The sequence below is a fragment of the Vollenhovia emeryi genome, unplaced genomic scaffold (assembly GCF_000949405.1).
Source record: "Vollenhovia emeryi isolate VEMERY1.0 unplaced genomic scaffold, V.emery_V1.0 DF939241.1, whole genome shotgun sequence".
Taxonomy (NCBI): domain Eukaryota; kingdom Metazoa; phylum Arthropoda; class Insecta; order Hymenoptera; family Formicidae; genus Vollenhovia; species Vollenhovia emeryi.
Window position 1 is genome coordinate 1 of NW_011967125.1, and position 18,900 is coordinate 18,900.

The following is an 18,900-nucleotide window of genomic DNA, read 5'->3' on the forward strand; positions in this document are numbered from 1 at the left end:
GGAAAATACAACAACGTTCAATGATAACAATTTCTTATTAAAAGATGATAGCAGTCGTACTTTTTATTCACATGATCCAAATGACAATGCACGCATATAAAATAAATTTAAACGCTCACGTACCTATATACGAACCCTGCTGCGGTAAGCAGTCGCGATTTTACGAGATAGTAGATACTTAAAATATATGTTTATTTTATTTATAAAATATTATAAAATCAGTTACAATACAAAAGATACAATAGTATTTAATATTAAGGCAGTTAATTTATACAGGATAAATCAGTGAAACCAGTTATTTGAAGAAATGCCATAAAATCATAAGATATTTTTTTATATATATAGACGTAACTTAACATCGAAGCATTTGGTTTCAATATTTACACTTTTAAATGTACGTCTTACTTTTAAAACACAACATCTTTAAAATGACCACAATCTCAATAAGAGACCTGACTTGTTATGGAATGATTTAAAAAGTTTCGGTTTTTACTGCATTCAACACTATCAAACGATTCAGCAGCTTAAACTAGTATCTATTGTAAGAAGAGATTGCACAAATTTCCATAGATGGAAATGTGAAATGTTGTAACGACTGATTGTGAGTCATCCGGAAGTGTACCGATTGCATTCAGCGAAATAATCGTCATCTGGAAAACCCAAGATTGCGCAGGTAATCCGAAAAGAATTTTTTTTTCTATTCCTAAATTGTAAAATGAGATGTTTTTCATCCACATGTCCTAAAAATATTCTTGAAATTTCAAAATAAAAAATGATGTCACCAATTCTAACAATGAGCTCTTTTTTAAGATGCTAAAGTTCTTTGATTAGTTATTTACATTCATTTGTATACGATTACCTGAGCTATTTGTTGCATTCCGGAATTAAGACCAACTATAAGATTTGAACGTGTGAATAATGTGAACCAAATGCTTTAATATAAACTTAATATCCATATAGAGAGAAATTACATAAATAAAGGCCTTATAATTTGATGGCACTATTAAAAATCGTCTGATTCACTGTTTTACCTTGTATAGAAAACATATTTTGCAAAACACGTTTAAATTACTCTTATCTTTATTACCTATATTATATTAACGACCGGCTTTGTTATCTATTATATTAATGGACGGCTTTGTTATCTACTATATTAACGGACGGCTTTGCGATATGTAAAAATTATTCTGTGCGCGCGCGCGCAGAAATGCGTGTAAAACAAAATATTAAACTTGGACGTATAAAAAATGGAGTAAGAAATTTAGTCATTTGAAGATATAAATGTATCTCCAGCACAATATTAACTTGATGATAACTTTAAAGTGAATTATTTGAAAGATGGTACGTAGACGAATAAAGATTCTGACACTAAAGTATAGTAAAAACCATAGATATAAGTGAATAACCTCTCAAAATTAAAAATACAAGAGGCTACGAGAGTGAAACGCGGTTATTAATATCAAGAAAGAGAAGTTGAATACTCAGATTTTCCTCTCGAAATCCATCTTTCATAAGATTCTTCTGTGAAACGCGATATAAGCGACAGCCTCAAGATATAAAATATTGTATAGCAATTTGCAAAGTTATGAGCAACGTTGAAACGGTCATAATCTCTGCGCTGTTACATCTATGATCAAAGTAACAAAAGCACCAAGTGACTTGGTCGTAATAATCACGGTGAATATCCAACTGATGAATACTGTTATTGACGTAATGGCCTAATCGTACATCTTTAGCAGCAGGTCTGCAGCCTTCGTAATGATCCGCAGGAATGTCCGTTCTAAAGCTACGTACGGAGCTGAGGCATTCGCGAGTAATGATTGTTTCCGCTAAAAAGAGATGCCGAATTACATAGACGTGTACATTGTCCGAAAGTGCGAAATGTAAATAACCTCACCTCCTTTCCGTTCGATTATCTTTACACACTTGTCGTCATATTCTGGGCAAGTCTCTCCCCAGTACCATAACCAATTCAAGGGCGTTCCACATCCAGGTTGATTACTGTTACATCGGTAACAGTACAAGCTGTCACCTGCAATATAACGTAAGGACAATCTGAAATGACTCAAAGCCACGCCCTTTTGTATCGCGCGCAAACTACTATACCCTGATTTGCCAAAACGGTTAAGAGAAAGAGTGTGAAAAAGATTTGTCTCATCTTGTCGATGCACTAATAAAACTTTTATTTCACGTTTTATACAATCCTGTTTATAGCAAGGCGAGAGGAAGCACGCCACTCTCCAACATCGCAGTCGACTCACGACTGTCGAGTGCGTACTCCGATGTAAACGTTCGGTGCACTATCGGTGCAACGATTCAACACTTGCAAAAAGTAAGAGCCAATCGTGCTCGATTACCACTTGACCGCAGTGTAAACGGTACTGTATAATTGGTCCATACTTTTAGATCTTCTCGGCAACTCGCTCATTTGTGCTGTTACACTTTCTGCACTCACGGCACTCAGAGGCTCAGATACGTACGTGTATGTATGTGGGGGAATAATGGGTAGGGGTAGGAGAGGATACGCGTGCCGTCAAGCGCAGGGCGTAATATTTTAGATAGCAGTGTTTTATTTTCTTTCGATTAATATACATATACGCACACGTATGTTTGTGTCATGAATTCAACATGTTCCTCGGAACTTTGGAACTGCCCGATGTGTCGTTTTCTGTTTCACTCAGCTTTTTCTTCATTATTTTCCCAAGTATGTTCTCTCGCGAATAGAAAACGTCTATCATTAATATTTGCCTGTAATTCTCTGCTTGAAATTCTAGCAAATACTTTAATCGATTGCACTGACGTATACTTGTGTTTTAATATCTCGACTGTATTGGAAGGTAGAGAAATAGAGGTTAGAAATGACTTGGCTCTGAAATTTCAACGAGCGTTTAAATAAATTAGTTGAGGGAAAAAATTTATACGATTAATTAATTAATAAAAAAAGGGAAAACAGTTGGAACAAAGTTGAACAAGATTGTATCTCTGCAAAATGTATGAGAAGAAAAGTAAATAGAGAAATAATTGAACGAACGAGCGAGTGGATAGTTATATTCTCTCCTTTCCCTTAAACGAAATGTATTGATTAACGTGATGAATTTGTCCTAGTGAGCCGCTGTGCAATGCCGCAAGCGAATCAGGAAGATTTGCTTCGCTCGTTCAAGAGCTATTCCGACGTGACAATGTTCCATTACACGGTACCGAAAGAGGTACTCCGAGCTACATGGCAATTTGCCGCTTTTATGGATAATCCCACGTGCCATCCACGGACAGTTTATATGCAAGTGATATGACTGTTGTCCGAAAAACTTAATCTAATTCATTAATCGCGTTACAATTTTCAGACACGTAAGGTTTGGCAGTTATCCAGTAATCACCACGAATAATGGAGTACATCTAACAAACGAGTCGTATACTAAACGAGATGACGATATCGTAGTCACCACTACCACGACTTATCAGCCGAAAAATGTAACTGTTGTTCCAGTCTACGAACCGCAACCCGGAGATTGGTTTGTAGCCGCTTACATGTCTTATTCGGACGAGAAAGTTCAACAACAGGTACGTCAAGTTTCTGTGTCGCGTCAACATGAGAAACACATACAATCTACTTTCTTCTTGCAACTTGTATCTCAGGGACTCGGACACAAATGTCAATACAGCATAGGTACGATAGCGCTGTGGTCGCAAATAGACAATATTGAAAGTATTCCTATTAATTATCAAACGAGATTACGAACAACCGCGACGACAACATACTACAAGTAAGTTAAATTGAAATTATCACCTCTATTATTTATTTTGTTTAATGTGTAAAATTACGTCAGCTGTTTTCTTTTTTTCATTTATAGGCTATACATTTCGTCAGGAATATTAAACTTCCGTTTATCAGTCTGGAACTGCACTTTTACGTTGCAGAGCTTTCGTAATATTCATAAACCTTGTATCGAGGCTATATATTTGAAGGGACGTGTTTTGCCAACGTCCAACTATCTTTATCCCACGGAATCTAAAAATCTTGCGATAGATGCCAATTACTCTTTCACAGAATCTTCTCCTTATGAAGACAGCTATTATTACTTGTTGATCGTTTCGAGTAGCATTATAGAGTTCAACGTCAAAGTCGAAACAACAGGTAATATTAAAATAAATTTGATTATCTTGCTATATTAGAATGCAAAATGCATTTTATTGTAATATCTAGTAAACTCTTTTCATAACTTGCATACTGTCGGAAACAAGTTGTACGCGCGCGCTTGTGTAAAAAATAAAAGAAATGAATAAATAATTATTTCAGAGTGTCCAATTAGATTGACAGAGAAATGGTTTACTACAGAATACATGGATATCGCTTCAAGTTTTAATTCAATAACAGGAACAAATACTTACAAAGAATTAATAAAACACAAGTGGTATTATGGAGAAAACAACGTTGGCAGATTTTACCAAAAGAAAGAGGACAGCGAGAAGCATGAGACTGATAATCAATGTATACCAAGGTATCAATTGGTTCGCGTTAAACATGCGAACACGTTCTCGACTGTTTATCTTCTGCAGGTGACATTATCTAGTCTATTAATGGATATGCTACGCATCTTTCTATGCACGCGTATAAAATAACGATTTTTTTTTTAGGGAAAGGAGTGGTTAAGTTCGAGGCTAATACTAACTGATTTAGTTCCAATGATGACACAGTTTGATATTTTACCATTGATTGATATCGGTGGTACACTTGATATCAATGTAAATCTTGAAGTAAGAAAGGTGAGAGTTAAAAAATATTACATCTCTTTGAATTCTTCGTTAGCTTTTTATTTCATGTTATCTGTCACTATTTCCATCAGTCTTGTACATGTGCATTATTCCATCAATTATTTTATTCTTGGCATATATGATATATTTCTGTAGGTACAAGACCAACAAGTTGCTCTAGTTTCCGTCTATTCTCTTTAACTCAACGGGACCGAGTGTTTTTGCTTGTCCCTTCACCCTTGTTCTAATAGCACCCAATGAAGATGTTACACGCGCACGCAATCATTTTAGAATGAAAAACAACGCGCGATAAACGGAAGATACTATACGCGTCCGTAACTTTACGTATGGTCAACTGGCAAATGCAAACGGTGAGAGAGCGTTGGAAAGAAATAGTAGAAAGTAAACAAGTGTAAAAGAAATGTGTAGAAAACGTATAAAGTTTTTGAAATGGAAGAATTTGAGTGCGATGGTAGAGCAATGAGCGAGGTAGCTAGTTGAAAATGACGTAGTGTAGGACGAGAGTAAAGGAAGAGTCCAATTGTTGGATATACTATATTTTTGTAATTCTTTTAGCTGCCGTCGATACAATCGGTCTTGGTAACAATGTGCATTCAACGCGATCGTATACCGAAATTGAAAGGCCGTCATTCTTGTGAAAATGGAACTTTGGCGATAAACTTGTCTCGGTTGAACAAGCGCAACGCAAGTTTATTAATAGCATATCCACAACCAGGCACATGGTACACTATTATTCTTGCGACATGTTATAATTATCGGTAAGTTTCTAACTGAAAAATGTCATGTGATAGATGCAAAGATTGGAAACGTCACATTTCTTGTTTACACATAAATACACATAAAAATGACGAAAGAATCGTCCTGTCGAGAGATAAAAGTTTGATTTGGTACACACAGCGTTACAACGTGATATTTTGTGCCCGTGTATACAGTACGCCTGTACCCTGCGAAAAGGATCAAGTGTCAATACGACTGAATATACGCACGAAAAAGTGTATGTTTTCTGACCAAAGTCCTTGCGGTAGTCACGGCGTTTGTCAAGAAATTCAAAGGAACATGCTTCATTATGCGACGTGCAATTGTTTTAATGGTAATTTACTACTAAATTATAATGAATTTGAATTATACTTTGAATGAGACGAAGCATCCCACATATTTCAATTTTCAGTTAATATTTCAATTACTCAATCAGGTTACACAGGATGGGACTGCACCGGCATCTCAAATACCATACCTGCAAATTCCCTGATGAGCGCTCTGCTACTCGTTATGAGCAATGTCTTTTTCGTACCAGCCATATATATAGCCGTAAAGCGAAAGCTGTACGCAGAAGGGCTGGTGTACTTGGTTACAATGCTGTTCTCATCTTTATATCACGCCTGTGATCAAAGTGGCGGACAATTTTGCATTACCAAGTATGAGGTATGTCCTGAAATGTTGATTTATTTTTCAACATTTCGCTACCGATGATATAATACATTTCTTTGCTACAGATTTTACAATACAGCGACTTCTTTTCGAGTATCTTGGCATTTTGGGTAACGCTGGTAGCAATGGCGGAATTACCGATCGCTTTTCTACCATTGTGCCATATGACGGGAGTGTATGTCATCAGTTTGGCAGTGCAAATTGACAGGATGTGTTTAATCAGTATATCGATTCCGCTATCATTGGGAATCGTCATACCGGTAAATCTCTCGAAATTAAATCTACGATAAATATTATATATGTAGAGAAACAGCTGTAAAATATCTTGCAGATTTTCACACATACCTACCGCATGATTCAATCGAGAAAATGCAAGAAACCAAGTCGAAGGCTGCTATTAGGCTTGCTCTTTGCTATTACAGGTTTATTACTCTATTCTTTCATCGAGACGGAGAAAAACTATCAAGTACGTACATATCTTGGCAAAGTTTCGTTCGCCATAGCAGATTTCATGATTAAATCACAAGTAACGTGTCATTTACTTGGTTGCAGTACGTTCACAGCGTTTGGCATATCATCATGGCGATATCATTAATATTTCTGTTGCCACCGGCGAGATCGAAAGAAACTACGTCATCGACAAATGCTTCGTTCAATGATGACGGCGAAACATGGAGTTGCAAAGAGTCTTATGGGATTCCAACATTTACAATAATCGAGCCGGAAAATCAAGCGCTCGCCTCAAGTTGAATGTCTACGAAAGAATTTTGAATTCTAACAACCGTTTAGAGAAATGTATTTTAAATAAACCTTTTCAACCTTTGTAGCATAACCATGGTTACCTTAACGAATTGTAATATTGTAAGGAAAAAAGGAAGGAATCGTTACTTGGTAAAAAGTAACTTTCCTATCCTTGAGCATAACGCTCGTATTCAGCAGACATTTGATACGCTGGCAGAAAGATGGGAAAAGGTAGTGGTTAATACAATTCGTCAGGCACGTAGACTTATTATCACTTCGGTGTCGACTGTCTCTCCCCTTTTTCTCTTGGAAAAGGATCGCAGGCAGCACGAGAGTGATAATAGATTCTCATAGTAATGTCGCATGCTTCTGCAAGGGGTCTCTATAGTCGCATCCCTCTCTTTCGACCCCCAACCAACCCAATAAGCACCACGTTCGAGTCGAGCGGTTCGAGGGATGATATGATGACGACGCATTTACCTTTTGACAGCCGTCGCGAAGGCTCGACCGAACGTAATCTGTGACTTGTGCATCTCTTTTCCGCTCGCGCTGACTTTTCTCTCTCACACACCCTCGACTTGCTCCGGTTTGCGACTTTCCGACAATCCGACAATCCGACTTGCGCGCGCGCGCGAATATCGATTGATTGGTAAATTCCGGTAAGTTTCCATTTTCCGATACGAACGCATGTATGACGTAGCTGTCTCTCTCTCTCTCTCTCTTTTCAAAAAGCCCATTTTTCCACTTTTCCCCATTGTGTCTGACAACGTCATCTTTCGAGAAAAAGTTGAGAAATTTGAATTTAACCGTTAGTTTACACAAGTTGAAGCAATCTTCCTCGCGGGAGAAGGAGAGATTTAACACTTGGGATGGCAAACTTGAAGGTGCGTGTCAACTCACCAAGGGTGCGCTACTCGGAGGATATGATTGAGGCGGAATACGAGTATCGGACCACCAACGTGGCTAACGATGGCGATACCTACACGGTGAGAATGCCTTGATCATGTGTGTGTGTCACCAATACTCGCGCCGCTCTCAGCGGCTAGCTAGGTCGATATCGCGTTCGAGCTATGTACATACATATTGTACTCGTAATAAGAATTAATGTCGAGGAGGTAAACACGTTTTCAACTTACTTTAATAGCTTTCCTCTAAGGGATTTAACTGATATCACCGAGATGTATTTGAAATGTATCAGGCATTGTTGAAGACCTCGACCCTTGCAAACACACTCACGCGCGCCTGTGTATACTAATCGACATTGATCATCCATAGTAAACTGAATCGTTCAAGATACTAAATTTTACTAAATTCATTCTCCAAAATTTGTCTACAACATTGAATAATCCATAAAAAATGGATGATTCTTCACAGGTGACACCTATATCAACAAAATTGCTCATCAGGACCATGGTAAAAGTACCGAAGCTGGGCCTGATGTTAGTCGGCTGGGGTGGAAACAACGGTAGCACCGTAACTGCCGCTTTACTGGCGAATAAGCTAAAGTTATCGTGGGAGACAAAGGAAGGTCTGAAAACAGCCAACTGGTATGTTTCCTACAAGTTTAATATAATGAAAATATCTCGAGTCCGTATGCAATTTCATCGTGTGCATTTCAGGTACGGTTCTCTGACGCAAGCATCCACCGTGAAATTGGGCAGAAAAGTCAAAGGGGGAAACGTTCATGTACCTATTTCCAGTATGCTGCCTATGGCCAATCCAGATGACATCGAGATCGACGGCTGGGATATATCGGGTGTAAACCTCGCGGAAGCCATGTCGCGTGCCAAAGTGCTGGATGTAAACCTGCAAGTACAATTGCGATCCTACATGGCACACATGCGGCCCAGGAGGAGCATATACTATTCCGATTTCATCGCTTCGAATCAGGTAATTTTAATATTCAATGTTGCCTGTGTGATATATTCTATGTAACATTCACCTGCGCGAAATTCATCTTTAACATAATGGATGATAAAATCCAAGTAACATCCTTCAGTTTTCTTACATACAATATCAACTTTCGTCTATCTCCCGTTGGAAATTCTACAATTTTATTATTTGTAATTATTTTTCAAATTTTTTATCAAGAGAATTTGTCAGAATTTAACCAGAAAGGATCCTTATCCTAACGTAACTGTGTGTGCGTGTGTGTGCGTTTGTGGCGAGGGGGGACTAATAGACGAAAACGTGTGTATGTAAAACTATTGAAAAAGTCCATTGCATACATATAGACATCATAATGGAATTAATTACATATAATATAATTGTGGATATTTTTTGTAAAGAAGAAAATAGACGAAAAATTATTATATGCAAGGAAATTAAAGGTAAAATTACATCGAAATCTAGATTATATAATACTAGATTTTATTATGTTACTTATAGTTACATACAAGTTAAGAAGCTCAATTATATTGTTAGCTTTTCAAGACGGAAAACCGTTATATGGTACCACGTAAGAAAATTGAAGGTGACAACATGTTCAACTATGAAAGAGGTATCAATAATTTTCAATGTCTTCAATATTCTATTACCGTAATATAAGGAACAAGAAATTATAGACGTGTTTTCATATATACATGACCGCTTGTGCATGCATGTATATGAAATTATGTATACTTACACTTGCCTATAGAATTTTTTGTTTTTATTAAATATTGATAAATAGTTAAATAGTTGTTTCTCTATAATATAATTAAACTTTTGCGCGTGTATGTGTATGTAACATGTCGGAGCACATCCATTATATTTTTATTATTACTTGCTTCTTATCGATTAAACAATCAATTATGTCTCTCGTTGTATACAACAATAAATATTTGCGAAATTTGTTTACAAAGGGCAAAAGGGCAAATAACATCATTACGGGTACCAAGGCCGAGCAACTCAGCTTGATTCGCAATGATATTGTACAGTTCAAGACTGCAAAGGGTCTCGACAAAGTCATTGTCCTATGGACCGCAAATACCGAAAGATTCTCGGACATCGTAACAGGCGTCAACGATACAGCCGACAATTTGTTGAAGGCAATCGAAGAAGATCACTCAGAGATCAGTCCCAGCACCATGTTTGCTGTGGCAGCGGCTCTAGAAGGAGTACGATTGAAATATCATTCTCTTTTTTTATAATGATTTTTTGTAATATAATCCAATTTTTTATATTTTCTCAAAACTTTACATATCAAAGTGAGACAGATGAGTTTGATAAACCGATGCAGTAACAATGGTGTTTAATAATAATAATTAATAGAGGAATCATTATTATTCAAGAGGAAAGGAATTTTTTATTCATCATTCTTTGCTACAAAATACTAATTATATCTTCCCCAATTTTCGTCATGTTTGTATAAACTTTGTCAACTAGCAACTAAAAATTGTTATGGGCAAAGAGTGTCTTCTCTTTGTTTAATAAATTTAAACATTTTTTTTCCCAGTGTACTTACATCAATGGATCGCCGCAAAATACTTTTGTGCCGGGTGCCCTTCAACTAGCCAAGAGGCACAAGACATTCATCGGCGGCGACGATTTCAAGTCCGGTCAAACAAAGCTCAAGTCTGTGCTTGTGGATTTCTTGGTATCGACCGGTATAAAGCCAATGTCGATCGTCAGCTACAACCATTTAGGAAATAACGATGGATACAATTTATCTGCACCGCAACAATTTCGTTCGAAAGAGGTAAGAGAGACAATATAATTTTAATATATCGACAGTTAACTGAATCTCTTTTAGTTGTTATACATACAACTAATTGTAAGATATTAAATGTATATTCATATGTGTGTCATCAATCCAATCTCGTACATAGATCTCCAAGAGTAACGTTGTAGACGATATAGTGGAATCCAACAAGATTCTCTACAAGCCCGGAGAGAAACCGGATCACTGTGTCGTTATAAAATATGTTCCTTACGTTGGTAAGCTCGTTTGCATTACAATGTCACAACCCTGGCGGACAAAATAAAATAGAAATTTGTAAAACATCTTCCTTAAAACATCAATTTTTTTGTAAAAATATCTACGAAATAGTACCACGAATGACAATGTTTTTACATCTTTCCAGGTGATAGCAAGAGAGCGATGGATGAGTACACTTCCGAAATAATGCTAGGCGGTCACAACACCATCGTGATCCATAATACATGTGAGGATTCGCTTCTCGCGACTCCCATTATTCTCGATCTTGTCATTTTAGCCGAACTCTGCTCTCGCATCACCTTCAAGAGAGCGGACGATGACGAAGAATTTTCCGGCTTCCACAGTGTACTTTCTATCTTGTCGTATCTCTGCAAAGCTCCACTGGTGCCCCATGGGACTCCGGTGGTGAATGCCTTGTTCCGTCAACGGGCTGCCATCGAAAACATTCTACGAGCTTGTTTGTCATTGCCACCGGAGGACAACATGTTGCTCGAACACAAACTCACCTTTAACATTTAAAAAGAGAGAGAGATGCAATTGAGAATAAGGGTTATAGAGTGAATAAGAGGTGAGCGCGCGGAGAGGAGGGTGGAGTAGGGAAAGGAGAAAAAGAGAAGGAAGAAACTTAAGATAAAGTGGAAACTTGGCTCGATTGCTATCAAAGAAGTATAGTGTTTTATATACGATAAGAGATACACACACACACACACACACACACACACAACGGAATTTTTTAATATTATCATATAGCTGGCTATAAACAATTGAATTTTGATATGAAAATGTGAATTGTTCAACGTTATAACAAACATAAATTTTCCCCACAAGTTGGAGCATTTTCAGTTGTATTAATCAATTATGGAGGTTTTGGATGAATTAATTAATATAATTATACGACGATTGTGTGTGCGCGTGCGTGTATGAAATGATGAGTTGCGATATATATAAATGAATATAATTGCAGGTAGATAACCAATGAAACCTTACCAAGTACACATTTCGTTATAGATTTCAAGTACCGTGAGAATTGCATCTCATCGAAAATAGATTCATATGCATTGAAAAAGTATATGTATTATGTTCCACTGAAATACTAGCAATTCTACAAATAGTATAAAACCTGTTAATTGATATATCGATATTGTTTTAGCTCGTCTCACGAAAGTTTTCAATTAAAAAAGAAATGCTGAGAAAGGCTCCATTTTTATTACACAGACATTCCTGAAACATTTGAAAAATATATCCATATAATTTCTTTGTATTGTCATTTGTCGCATGTCGAAAAATGAATTTGCAGTATCACGCTAAGATTCCAATGTGGCACGTTGCAAAGTTTGTTTTTGAAATTATTTAATGCAGCTGCGACGTTGTAGAGATAGTACATATAATACCGTAAATCGATAAATTTCCCGATGTAGGTATAAAATAGAGAGTGGCCGAGCGCGTCACGAACTCACGACGGCGCTCTCGCCGCCACACGAATAGCGCGATACTCGACGATACTCTCGCGGTTTGGTAAACCGCGACCAATGTCCGGAGTGCCAACATGGAGTGTTGCGGAGCGTGATCCGTTGTCACCTTGCTCGCCTTCGAGCACGTTTAACACAATTGCCACGTATATGCTCGTAGAGTCTCGTCGGCTACGACAGCCATCAGTAGCTCACAGTAGCTACGATCATGTCGTCGAGCAACGCCGAGGAGAGTGTCGCGCCGCCACCTAATAAAAAAATGATGGTACGTGTATCGCTTCCTCAAGTGATTTAAATCAACGAAACAATATGACTTTTACTTCCATGCGCGAATTATGATATCGAATTTTGTATGCAGGATGACTCGTTGGATCCGATTGACAAGAGAGAGATTTATTACGAAGAAATGTAGTTTAGTCTAAAACATGGAGTGTAAAGTTTCACTTTCAAAGACTCGAAATTGTTATCATCAGCGTCGTCACTGTCTGAATAGTCTTGTTGGAAATTGGCATAGAAACGAGTAGATACGACGAGATAAATATTCATATTAGCCGCTATTAGGTTTTTATCGCTCCTTATATACCGAAGAAAGAACGCTTTTAGTGCTAATAGCTCCGCGAACGCATTCATTGTTGTGCGACAGCTACATGTTATTCACGATAGGTACACATACGTGTATGACGTGGCGGAAACAATTTTGTTCCATACCAAAGCACAAATTCCTAGAAAGAGCGTAGAAAGAGTCGTATATCAATATTAACAGCTCCGATCGAGTGTAAAAATATGCTTAGAGGAAATCCATTAAGAATAACAGAGGTGATTATATTTTACGATTATACTCTTGTCTATTCAGTCCGTCTGAAATGGCTCATCCCGAGAAACGCCAGAGAGAGGTCCAGGTTCAAACTTTGGCTGTGGTAAATTTTTCGTAAAAGAAATGAAAAAAATTAAATTACTTCTGGTATTTCTTGCAAAATAGGAGAGAAACTAGGAGAGAAAATAATCCGAATGAGAAAGTGACGAAAAGCATTGATTCGCAACGTTAATGTTTCAGCTCACGAGCTCACGAGCTCTGCAAGAGGCTATTGAAAATTGTTGCAAATTCTTCTAGATCTGCGCCAACGTATCGGAGCAAGCGCATCACGTATCCAGGGCCAAACGGGGACAAGCGATCGGCAGTATTCGGGGCTTTCGAGGTTGCACGGTGTGGCTGACTGGTCTCTCCGGTGCCGGCAAGACCTCCATCTCCTTCGAGGTAGAAGCCATCTTGGTGAACCACGGTATTCCTGCTTACGGCCTAGACGGCGACAACGTCAGGAGCGGTCTAAACCGCAACCTGACTTTTAGCAAGCAAGACAGGAAGGAAAACATTAGGAGAGTGGCCGAGGTAGCGAAACTCTTCGCCGACAGCGGACAAATTTGTCTCTGCAGCTTTGTATCGCCTTTCGAAGAGGACAGACAAATGGCAAGGCAGATTCATCGAGAGGCTCAACTGCCCTTCTTCGAGGTGTTTGTAGACACGCCCTTGCAGATCTGCGAGGCCCGCGACACCAAGGGGCTTTACAAGAAGGCGCGGCAAGGCACCATTAAAGGTTTTACCGGCATCGATCAAATGTACGAGAGGCCTACGAAGCCAGACTTAATTGTCAAGACCGAGAATTGCACCCTGGAGGAGTCCGCGTCGACTGTGACTGAGCTCTTACAGAAGCACCGCGTCATCCCGCAGCTCGCAAAACCGTCGGATCTGATCAGGGAGCTCTTTGTGCCAGAGTCCAGGCTGGCCTCCGCGAGAACGGAAGCGGAAGCTCTGCAGTGCTTGGAGATGAGTCAGCTCGACGTGCAGTGGCTGCAAGTCCTGGCGGAGGGATGGGCGTCACCGCTTACGGGCTTTATGAGGGAGCACGAATATCTTGAGGTATGCTTTCCAAGGCACTCTGTAGCCTGTGGATGGTCGCCGGGTTGAGCGATTTCGCTCAAGCCAAGTCCGAGATTGCAACTCGCCAGTATTGTAATAATTGTCTTCTTTAAGGCCCAACACCTGCGGTGCCTGCTCCAAGATGGCAAAGAGGCGAACCAATCGGTGCCAATTGTCCTCGCGATAAGCACGAGCGACAAGTGTCGCTTGGGAAATTGTCTCGCTGTAACCTTGAGGTACGAGCAGAAGGCTCTGGCCATCCTACGAAGACCGGAATTTTATTTCCATCGTAAAGAGGAGCGTTGCAGCTGGCAGTTTGGTACCAATAATTTGGGTCATCCCTACGTCAGGATGATTCATGACTCTGGAGACTGGTTGATGGGCGGCGACCTCGAGGTGTTGGAGAGGATCAAATGGCACGACGGGCTCGACAAGTACAGGCTCACGCCAAACGAGATCCGCACCAGATGCCGCAGGATGAAGGCTGACGCCGTATTCGCTTTCCAGCTGAGAAACCCCATTCACAATGGACACGCGCTGCTTATGCAGGTACGCCGCTCCTCGCGTCTTCAAAGCGATCGTCGTTTTTACGCTCGTTGCTAAAGGTCTGGGAGTGGAAAGTGATGTCTCCTTGTCAGTGTACGGTGTACGATGTACGATGTAAATCACCCATCGCGTCCTACATCTCGAGAGATAACCCTGACCGTGACTCTGACCTTGCTGTTTGTCGCTAAGGACACAAAGAGGCGATTGTTGGAGGAGCGTGGTTTCAAAAATCCCGTGCTGTTGCTGCATCCGCTCGGTGGTTGGACCAAGGAAGACGACGTGTCCCTGTACACCAGGATCCTGCAGCACAAGGCCGTTTTGGACGAGGGCGTGCTGGATGCCGATTCCACGTTACTAGCCATCTTCCCCAGCCCGATGATGTACGCTGGGCCGATTGAGGTTGACAGAACTCTAGCCAGCTTTTTCCAACTTTACGAGCCCTAGTTTCACTTGTAACTTGTAACAACTTGCTGCCTCGTAACTTAATTAACGCCCACGAGATAAACACGATCGCATCTTTGTGCAGGTGCAATGGCACGCGAAAGCCAGAATGAACGCCGGCGCCAATTTCTACATCGTAGGTAGGGATCCCGCGGGTATACCGCATCCAAACAAAGACTCGACGCCTGACGGCAATCTGTACGATCCCTCTCATGGCGCCAGGGTACTTTCCATAGCCCGAGGTCTTGATAAGCTCGAGATCATTCCCTTCAAAGTGGCCGCTTATGACACGCGAAATGGTAAAATGGCCTTCTTCGAACCCGAGCGAAAGCAAGACTTTGACTTTATCTCGGGAACAAAGATGCGAGGTGAGTCCTTCATTTTAATTCCACAAAATATATGTGTATGGTAAACAAAATTAAAACAAAATGGACACGTGTCCATTGTAATATCTTTTCTCAACATGTTTAAAAAAGATTTGGAAAATTTCGTAAAACTTTGAAAAGTCGAAATTTTCTACCTAATTGCTCATTAATTATTTTGTACTTGCAGGATTGGCAAGGACAGGCCAGAATCCCCCGGATGGGTTCATGGCACCAAAAGCATGGCAAGTACTCGTGCAATATTACCAAAGTCTAGACAAGAATTAAATACTTGACTAATGAGTAATAAAAGTTTCATTCGTAAACGATTTCCGTGTTGACTTTAACGAACCTCAATTTAAGGTTTGGTTACCTTGGTTATCAGTGCATTAATAATATCTTATTTCAAATCCGATATCAGACTATTCGTTAAAGAACAAGTGAGTTTTGAGCTCGTACTATTCTCTACGAATGCACGCTAAAGGTTGCTATGCTTCGAGTCTTCTAACCAATCATTTTCAATAAAAACCATGTATATTTAGCGAAATGTATATTCAACACTTTATTTGGGTGTAGCAATCTTTATGACGTTGGAATAGAATTGGTGCACACGTCGATACAAATTTGAAATTCTATCATGATCGACAATAATACGGTAAAGAAGGATATAGAAGAATTTTATCTCTCTTCGAGAAGAGAGGGAAGAAACACATTCCGATTCTACTAGGATCATAAAGATCCTCGATCATTGTATTTGCATATGGCATATAATAATTAAGTTTGTAGAAAGACCACTTTCTCCTAATTTACCAGAACAAAAAGGAAATTCGACAAATAAAGTATGCTCAATGAGACGCATCTTCGTTCAACGATGTCACGTTTCGAAAGAGAGTCGTAAGAGTAAAATGATAATTAAAGTTTCTTTCAATATGAAAACAACTTTCTATCGACAGCTGCTACAAACGTCATTGGAATAAGCGTATTATAAGCGTAGAGAGGCTTTACACATATATTTTGAAGCGTAGAGAAATACCATTAAATTGGACGAATAAATTACATTGGGTTATTTAAATAAAACTTTACTTATAAACTTAATGTCAAATTACACATGTTTAGATTTCATGCAGCACAGATTCTTCAACTACGTTTCAGCAACAGTACCATTTTGTAAGTTTGCTATTATGCGGTGCAACTTAGCGAAGACATTCTAGGGAAACACTGCAAAGTTACGACATGACTACAGCAAAAGATTGTCAAGCAATTCTGCAATTTCGAGTTGTTTGCCTGGGACGTTTCCAGTGTTTTCACTTTCCGCATAAATAATCACCCATAAGAAAAATTTTAAACATTAGCAAATACAAATATAATAATGGCCATTAGCATAGCTAAAATAAGACGATTGAAGATATTCACACAACACAATATTCCAAATAATCTGACTAAACTATTTCCTCAATATACGTGTACTATGAAAACGTATATTACGATTATCGGTTTTTATTAAAATTGCTTTTATACTACAAGACTTTCATATAAAAAATGGACAAGCTTCTTTTGTCTTATGTTGAATATCCCGATGTTTTCTCCAGCTTATCCGTTATAGTGAAAATTAGACATACCGAGTGTATATAATGTCATTGCATTTTAATAGCAACATTGTCATTAATACATACGTGACTCGAACATTGCTATTTGTGATGGGATGTGCTATAAAGATTGCCTTATTAAAGATGAAAGCAAACGTCCCACGTTGCTGCAATTATCTAATCATCTAATAATTTATTAACAAAATAAACTACGTCACATGTAATATTGTAATCTTGCAATGAAATATCTTTTGCAATCTTTCTGCGCTGCATGGAGTATATTCTTTCGGATGCATCATCCGACATTTACACTAATCCTATTCCTATTATGTATAAAATTTGTACAAAATGTTACTTTATACAACTGAAGCACGAAAAGTCTGATATTTTCTATATAAATATTTAGATAATATAGTAAACAAATGTATATACTATATATATATACATATAATACATATGTGTCTAATAAAAGGAGTTATATTTATATTTATATATACACATAGTTTAAGTAATACTCCCATCACTCGTTATTTTTGGTCTACCTTATTGATAACATATCTTATTAATAATCACCATTGAGATAATTTTATTCTTAACTAAACAAAAAACGGATACGTGGTCTACAGTCGAATCTTTATCACTTATTATTTTCTTAGAATCCCGAGCTATAAAATTTTTGACTTTTTTAAAATATAAATACAAGAGACTTGTGCGATTAATAAATTACTTGGTGAACGAGACTCATAGCCATAAAAGGTGTTTGTGTCATAATATTTTATTAAAATTCTGTGTGGATTTTATTATATATCTCCATTATTATTGTTTAATTAGTGATAAAATGTGTTATTATAAAATATTTCATCCTTGGATCTTTTCCTTTTATTCCTTAGATTGTATTGATTTCTTAGATTTTTTATACGTTTTGTAGCGTAAATCTCGTTGCATCTAAAGAATTGATTACGCTACTAAAGAATCAATGTGTTAGTCTATTTTTAAATAATGAAAAACACATAAATATATAATACATACGCTCTTCAAATATTAAAATATAACTTACAATTTTATTTAAATATTATGTAATTTATTCGTACTCGAGATAAATAATATTTAGTATTTTAAAAGCAATTCTTTCTATACAGAAATATGTGAGGATGAGGATGCGTCATGTTCTGAAAATTTTTTAAACCATCGATCTTTAGCTTTTCGAATTTATAAATTTATTAAGTTTTTCCAAGTTCTAAGTTTCGATTAAACAAGCATTTCGTGACAATTGCAACTGTGTAGATTACTGTGTAGACAATTAATCGCGATTTCTTTACAACTAGCTATTGAGATAGAAATCTAAAAGGAAACGTTTTCGACGTATACTTCATAAATATATTTTATCATATTACAAGTCGAAAAAGCTGATTTGTTTCACTTACGAGATCACAATCTATGTGGCTGCAACACGCGATCAGTGTGGTTTAACAACTATAGTGACCAATTTAAAAAACGTCGGAATGCCGAGAAAATACCAGCATACTATACGTGCCTGCCGATATCTCAATTCTTGAAATATCTCTTCAATTCAGCATTTTAAATTCATCATTTTGTGTTGCGTAAACCAAAATTGTATTAACGTATGCCTAATTTTTAAAACATAATTTTTCATGTACAAGTTATGTTTTAGAAATTAGATAGGCATGCGTAAATGTATATCCCGGAAATATTATACATCCCC

At 38.0% G+C, this 18,900-nt stretch overlaps 4 protein-coding genes across 10 annotated transcripts; 3 read left to right on the forward strand and 1 right to left on the reverse strand.

Moving 5' to 3' along the window:
- Positions 1-41: 41 nt before the first annotated feature.
- Positions 42-2,390, reverse strand: LOC105560105. Its single transcript, XM_012008912.1, has 3 exons — positions 2,107-2,390; positions 1,898-2,032; positions 42-1,829 (listed from the first exon to the last, which is right to left on the reverse strand). Exons 1-3 carry the CDS (start codon positions 2,156-2,158, stop codon positions 1,549-1,551), a joined length of 468 nt encoding a protein of 155 aa, XP_011864302.1. The 5' UTR covers positions 2,159-2,390; the 3' UTR covers positions 42-1,548.
- Positions 2,391-2,479: 89 nt separating this feature from the next.
- Positions 2,480-7,030, forward strand: LOC105560109 (transmembrane protein 8A-like). The gene is given in 14 exon segments (XM_012008922.1): positions 2,480-2,704; positions 3,106-3,277; positions 3,342-3,558; positions 3,634-3,761; positions 3,849-4,132; positions 4,295-4,554; positions 4,633-4,761; positions 5,326-5,528; positions 5,703-5,860; positions 5,963-6,192; positions 6,264-6,458; positions 6,530-6,664; positions 6,751-6,861; positions 6,864-7,030. Coding segments are annotated over 14 exon segments (2,460 nt in total). The 5' UTR covers positions 2,480-2,628; the 3' UTR covers positions 7,026-7,030.
- Positions 7,031-7,419: 389 nt separating this feature from the next.
- On the forward strand, positions 7,420-12,048 carry LOC105560108 (inositol-3-phosphate synthase 1-B). Of its 4 annotated transcripts, none has more exons than XM_012008918.1 (8): positions 7,420-7,598; positions 7,753-7,925; positions 8,314-8,486; positions 8,559-8,829; positions 9,783-10,037; positions 10,376-10,618; positions 10,749-10,857; positions 11,004-12,048. In XM_012008918.1, the coding sequence occupies exons 2-8, from the start codon at positions 7,809-7,811 to the stop codon at positions 11,375-11,377; spliced, it is 1,542 nt and encodes a 513-aa protein (XP_011864308.1). In that variant the 5' UTR covers positions 7,420-7,598; positions 7,753-7,808; the 3' UTR covers positions 11,378-12,048. The 4 variants fall into 4 exon arrangements, with proteins under 4 accessions (XP_011864308.1, XP_011864309.1, XP_011864307.1 ...); XM_012008919.1 differs by having other exon boundaries at positions 7,763-7,925; XM_012008917.1 differs by having other exon boundaries at positions 7,420-7,925.
- Positions 12,049-12,372: 324 nt separating this feature from the next.
- On the forward strand, positions 12,373-17,437 carry LOC105560106 (bifunctional 3'-phosphoadenosine 5'-phosphosulfate synthase-like). 4 transcript variants are annotated; one of them, XM_012008914.1, is made up of 7 exons: positions 12,373-12,592; positions 12,686-13,244; positions 13,439-14,242; positions 14,357-14,791; positions 14,978-15,187; positions 15,315-15,597; positions 15,782-17,437. In XM_012008914.1, exons 2-7 carry the CDS (start codon positions 13,191-13,193, stop codon positions 15,877-15,879), a joined length of 1,884 nt encoding a protein of 627 aa, XP_011864304.1. In that variant the 5' UTR covers positions 12,373-12,592; positions 12,686-13,190; the 3' UTR covers positions 15,880-17,437. The 4 variants fall into 4 exon arrangements, with proteins under 4 accessions (XP_011864304.1, XP_011864305.1, XP_011864306.1 ...); XM_012008915.1 differs by having other exon boundaries at positions 12,686-13,143; XM_012008916.1 differs by lacking the exon at positions 12,686-13,244 and having other exon boundaries at positions 15,782-15,836; positions 16,708-17,437.
- The last annotated feature ends 1,463 nt before the right edge of the window (positions 17,438-18,900 follow it).

Bases quoted from the DNA above. Each gene is read 5' to 3' on its own strand.
- LOC105560105 (XM_012008912.1), bottom strand. From the start codon at position 2,158: ATGAGACAAATCTTTTTCACACTCTTTCTCTTAACCGTTTTGGCAAAT. The intron at 2,033-2,106 runs GTATAGTAGTTT...GTTATATTGCAG, and splicing joins AACCGTTTTGGCAAATCAGG to GTGACAGCTTGTACTGTTAC. The intron at 1,830-1,897 runs GTGAGGTTATTT...ATCTCTTTTTAG, and splicing joins GATAATCGAACGGAAAGGAG to CGGAAACAATCATTACTCGC.
- LOC105560108 (XM_012008917.1), top strand. From the start codon at position 7,809: ATGGCAAACTTGAAGGTGCGTGTCAACTCACCAAGGGTGCGCTACTCG. The intron at 7,926-8,313 runs GTGAGAATGCCT...GATTCTTCACAG, and splicing joins ACGATGGCGATACCTACACG to GTGACACCTATATCAACAAA. The intron at 10,619-10,748 runs GTAAGAGAGACA...TCTCGTACATAG, and splicing joins AACAATTTCGTTCGAAAGAG to ATCTCCAAGAGTAACGTTGT.
- LOC105560106 (XM_012008913.1), top strand. From the start codon at position 12,536: ATGTCGTCGAGCAACGCCGAGGAGAGTGTCGCGCCGCCACCTAATAAA. The intron at 14,243-14,356 runs GTATGCTTTCCA...GTCTTCTTTAAG, and splicing joins GGGAGCACGAATATCTTGAG to GCCCAACACCTGCGGTGCCT. The intron at 15,188-15,314 runs GTTGACAGAACT...ATCTTTGTGCAG, and splicing joins TGTACGCTGGGCCGATTGAG to GTGCAATGGCACGCGAAAGC.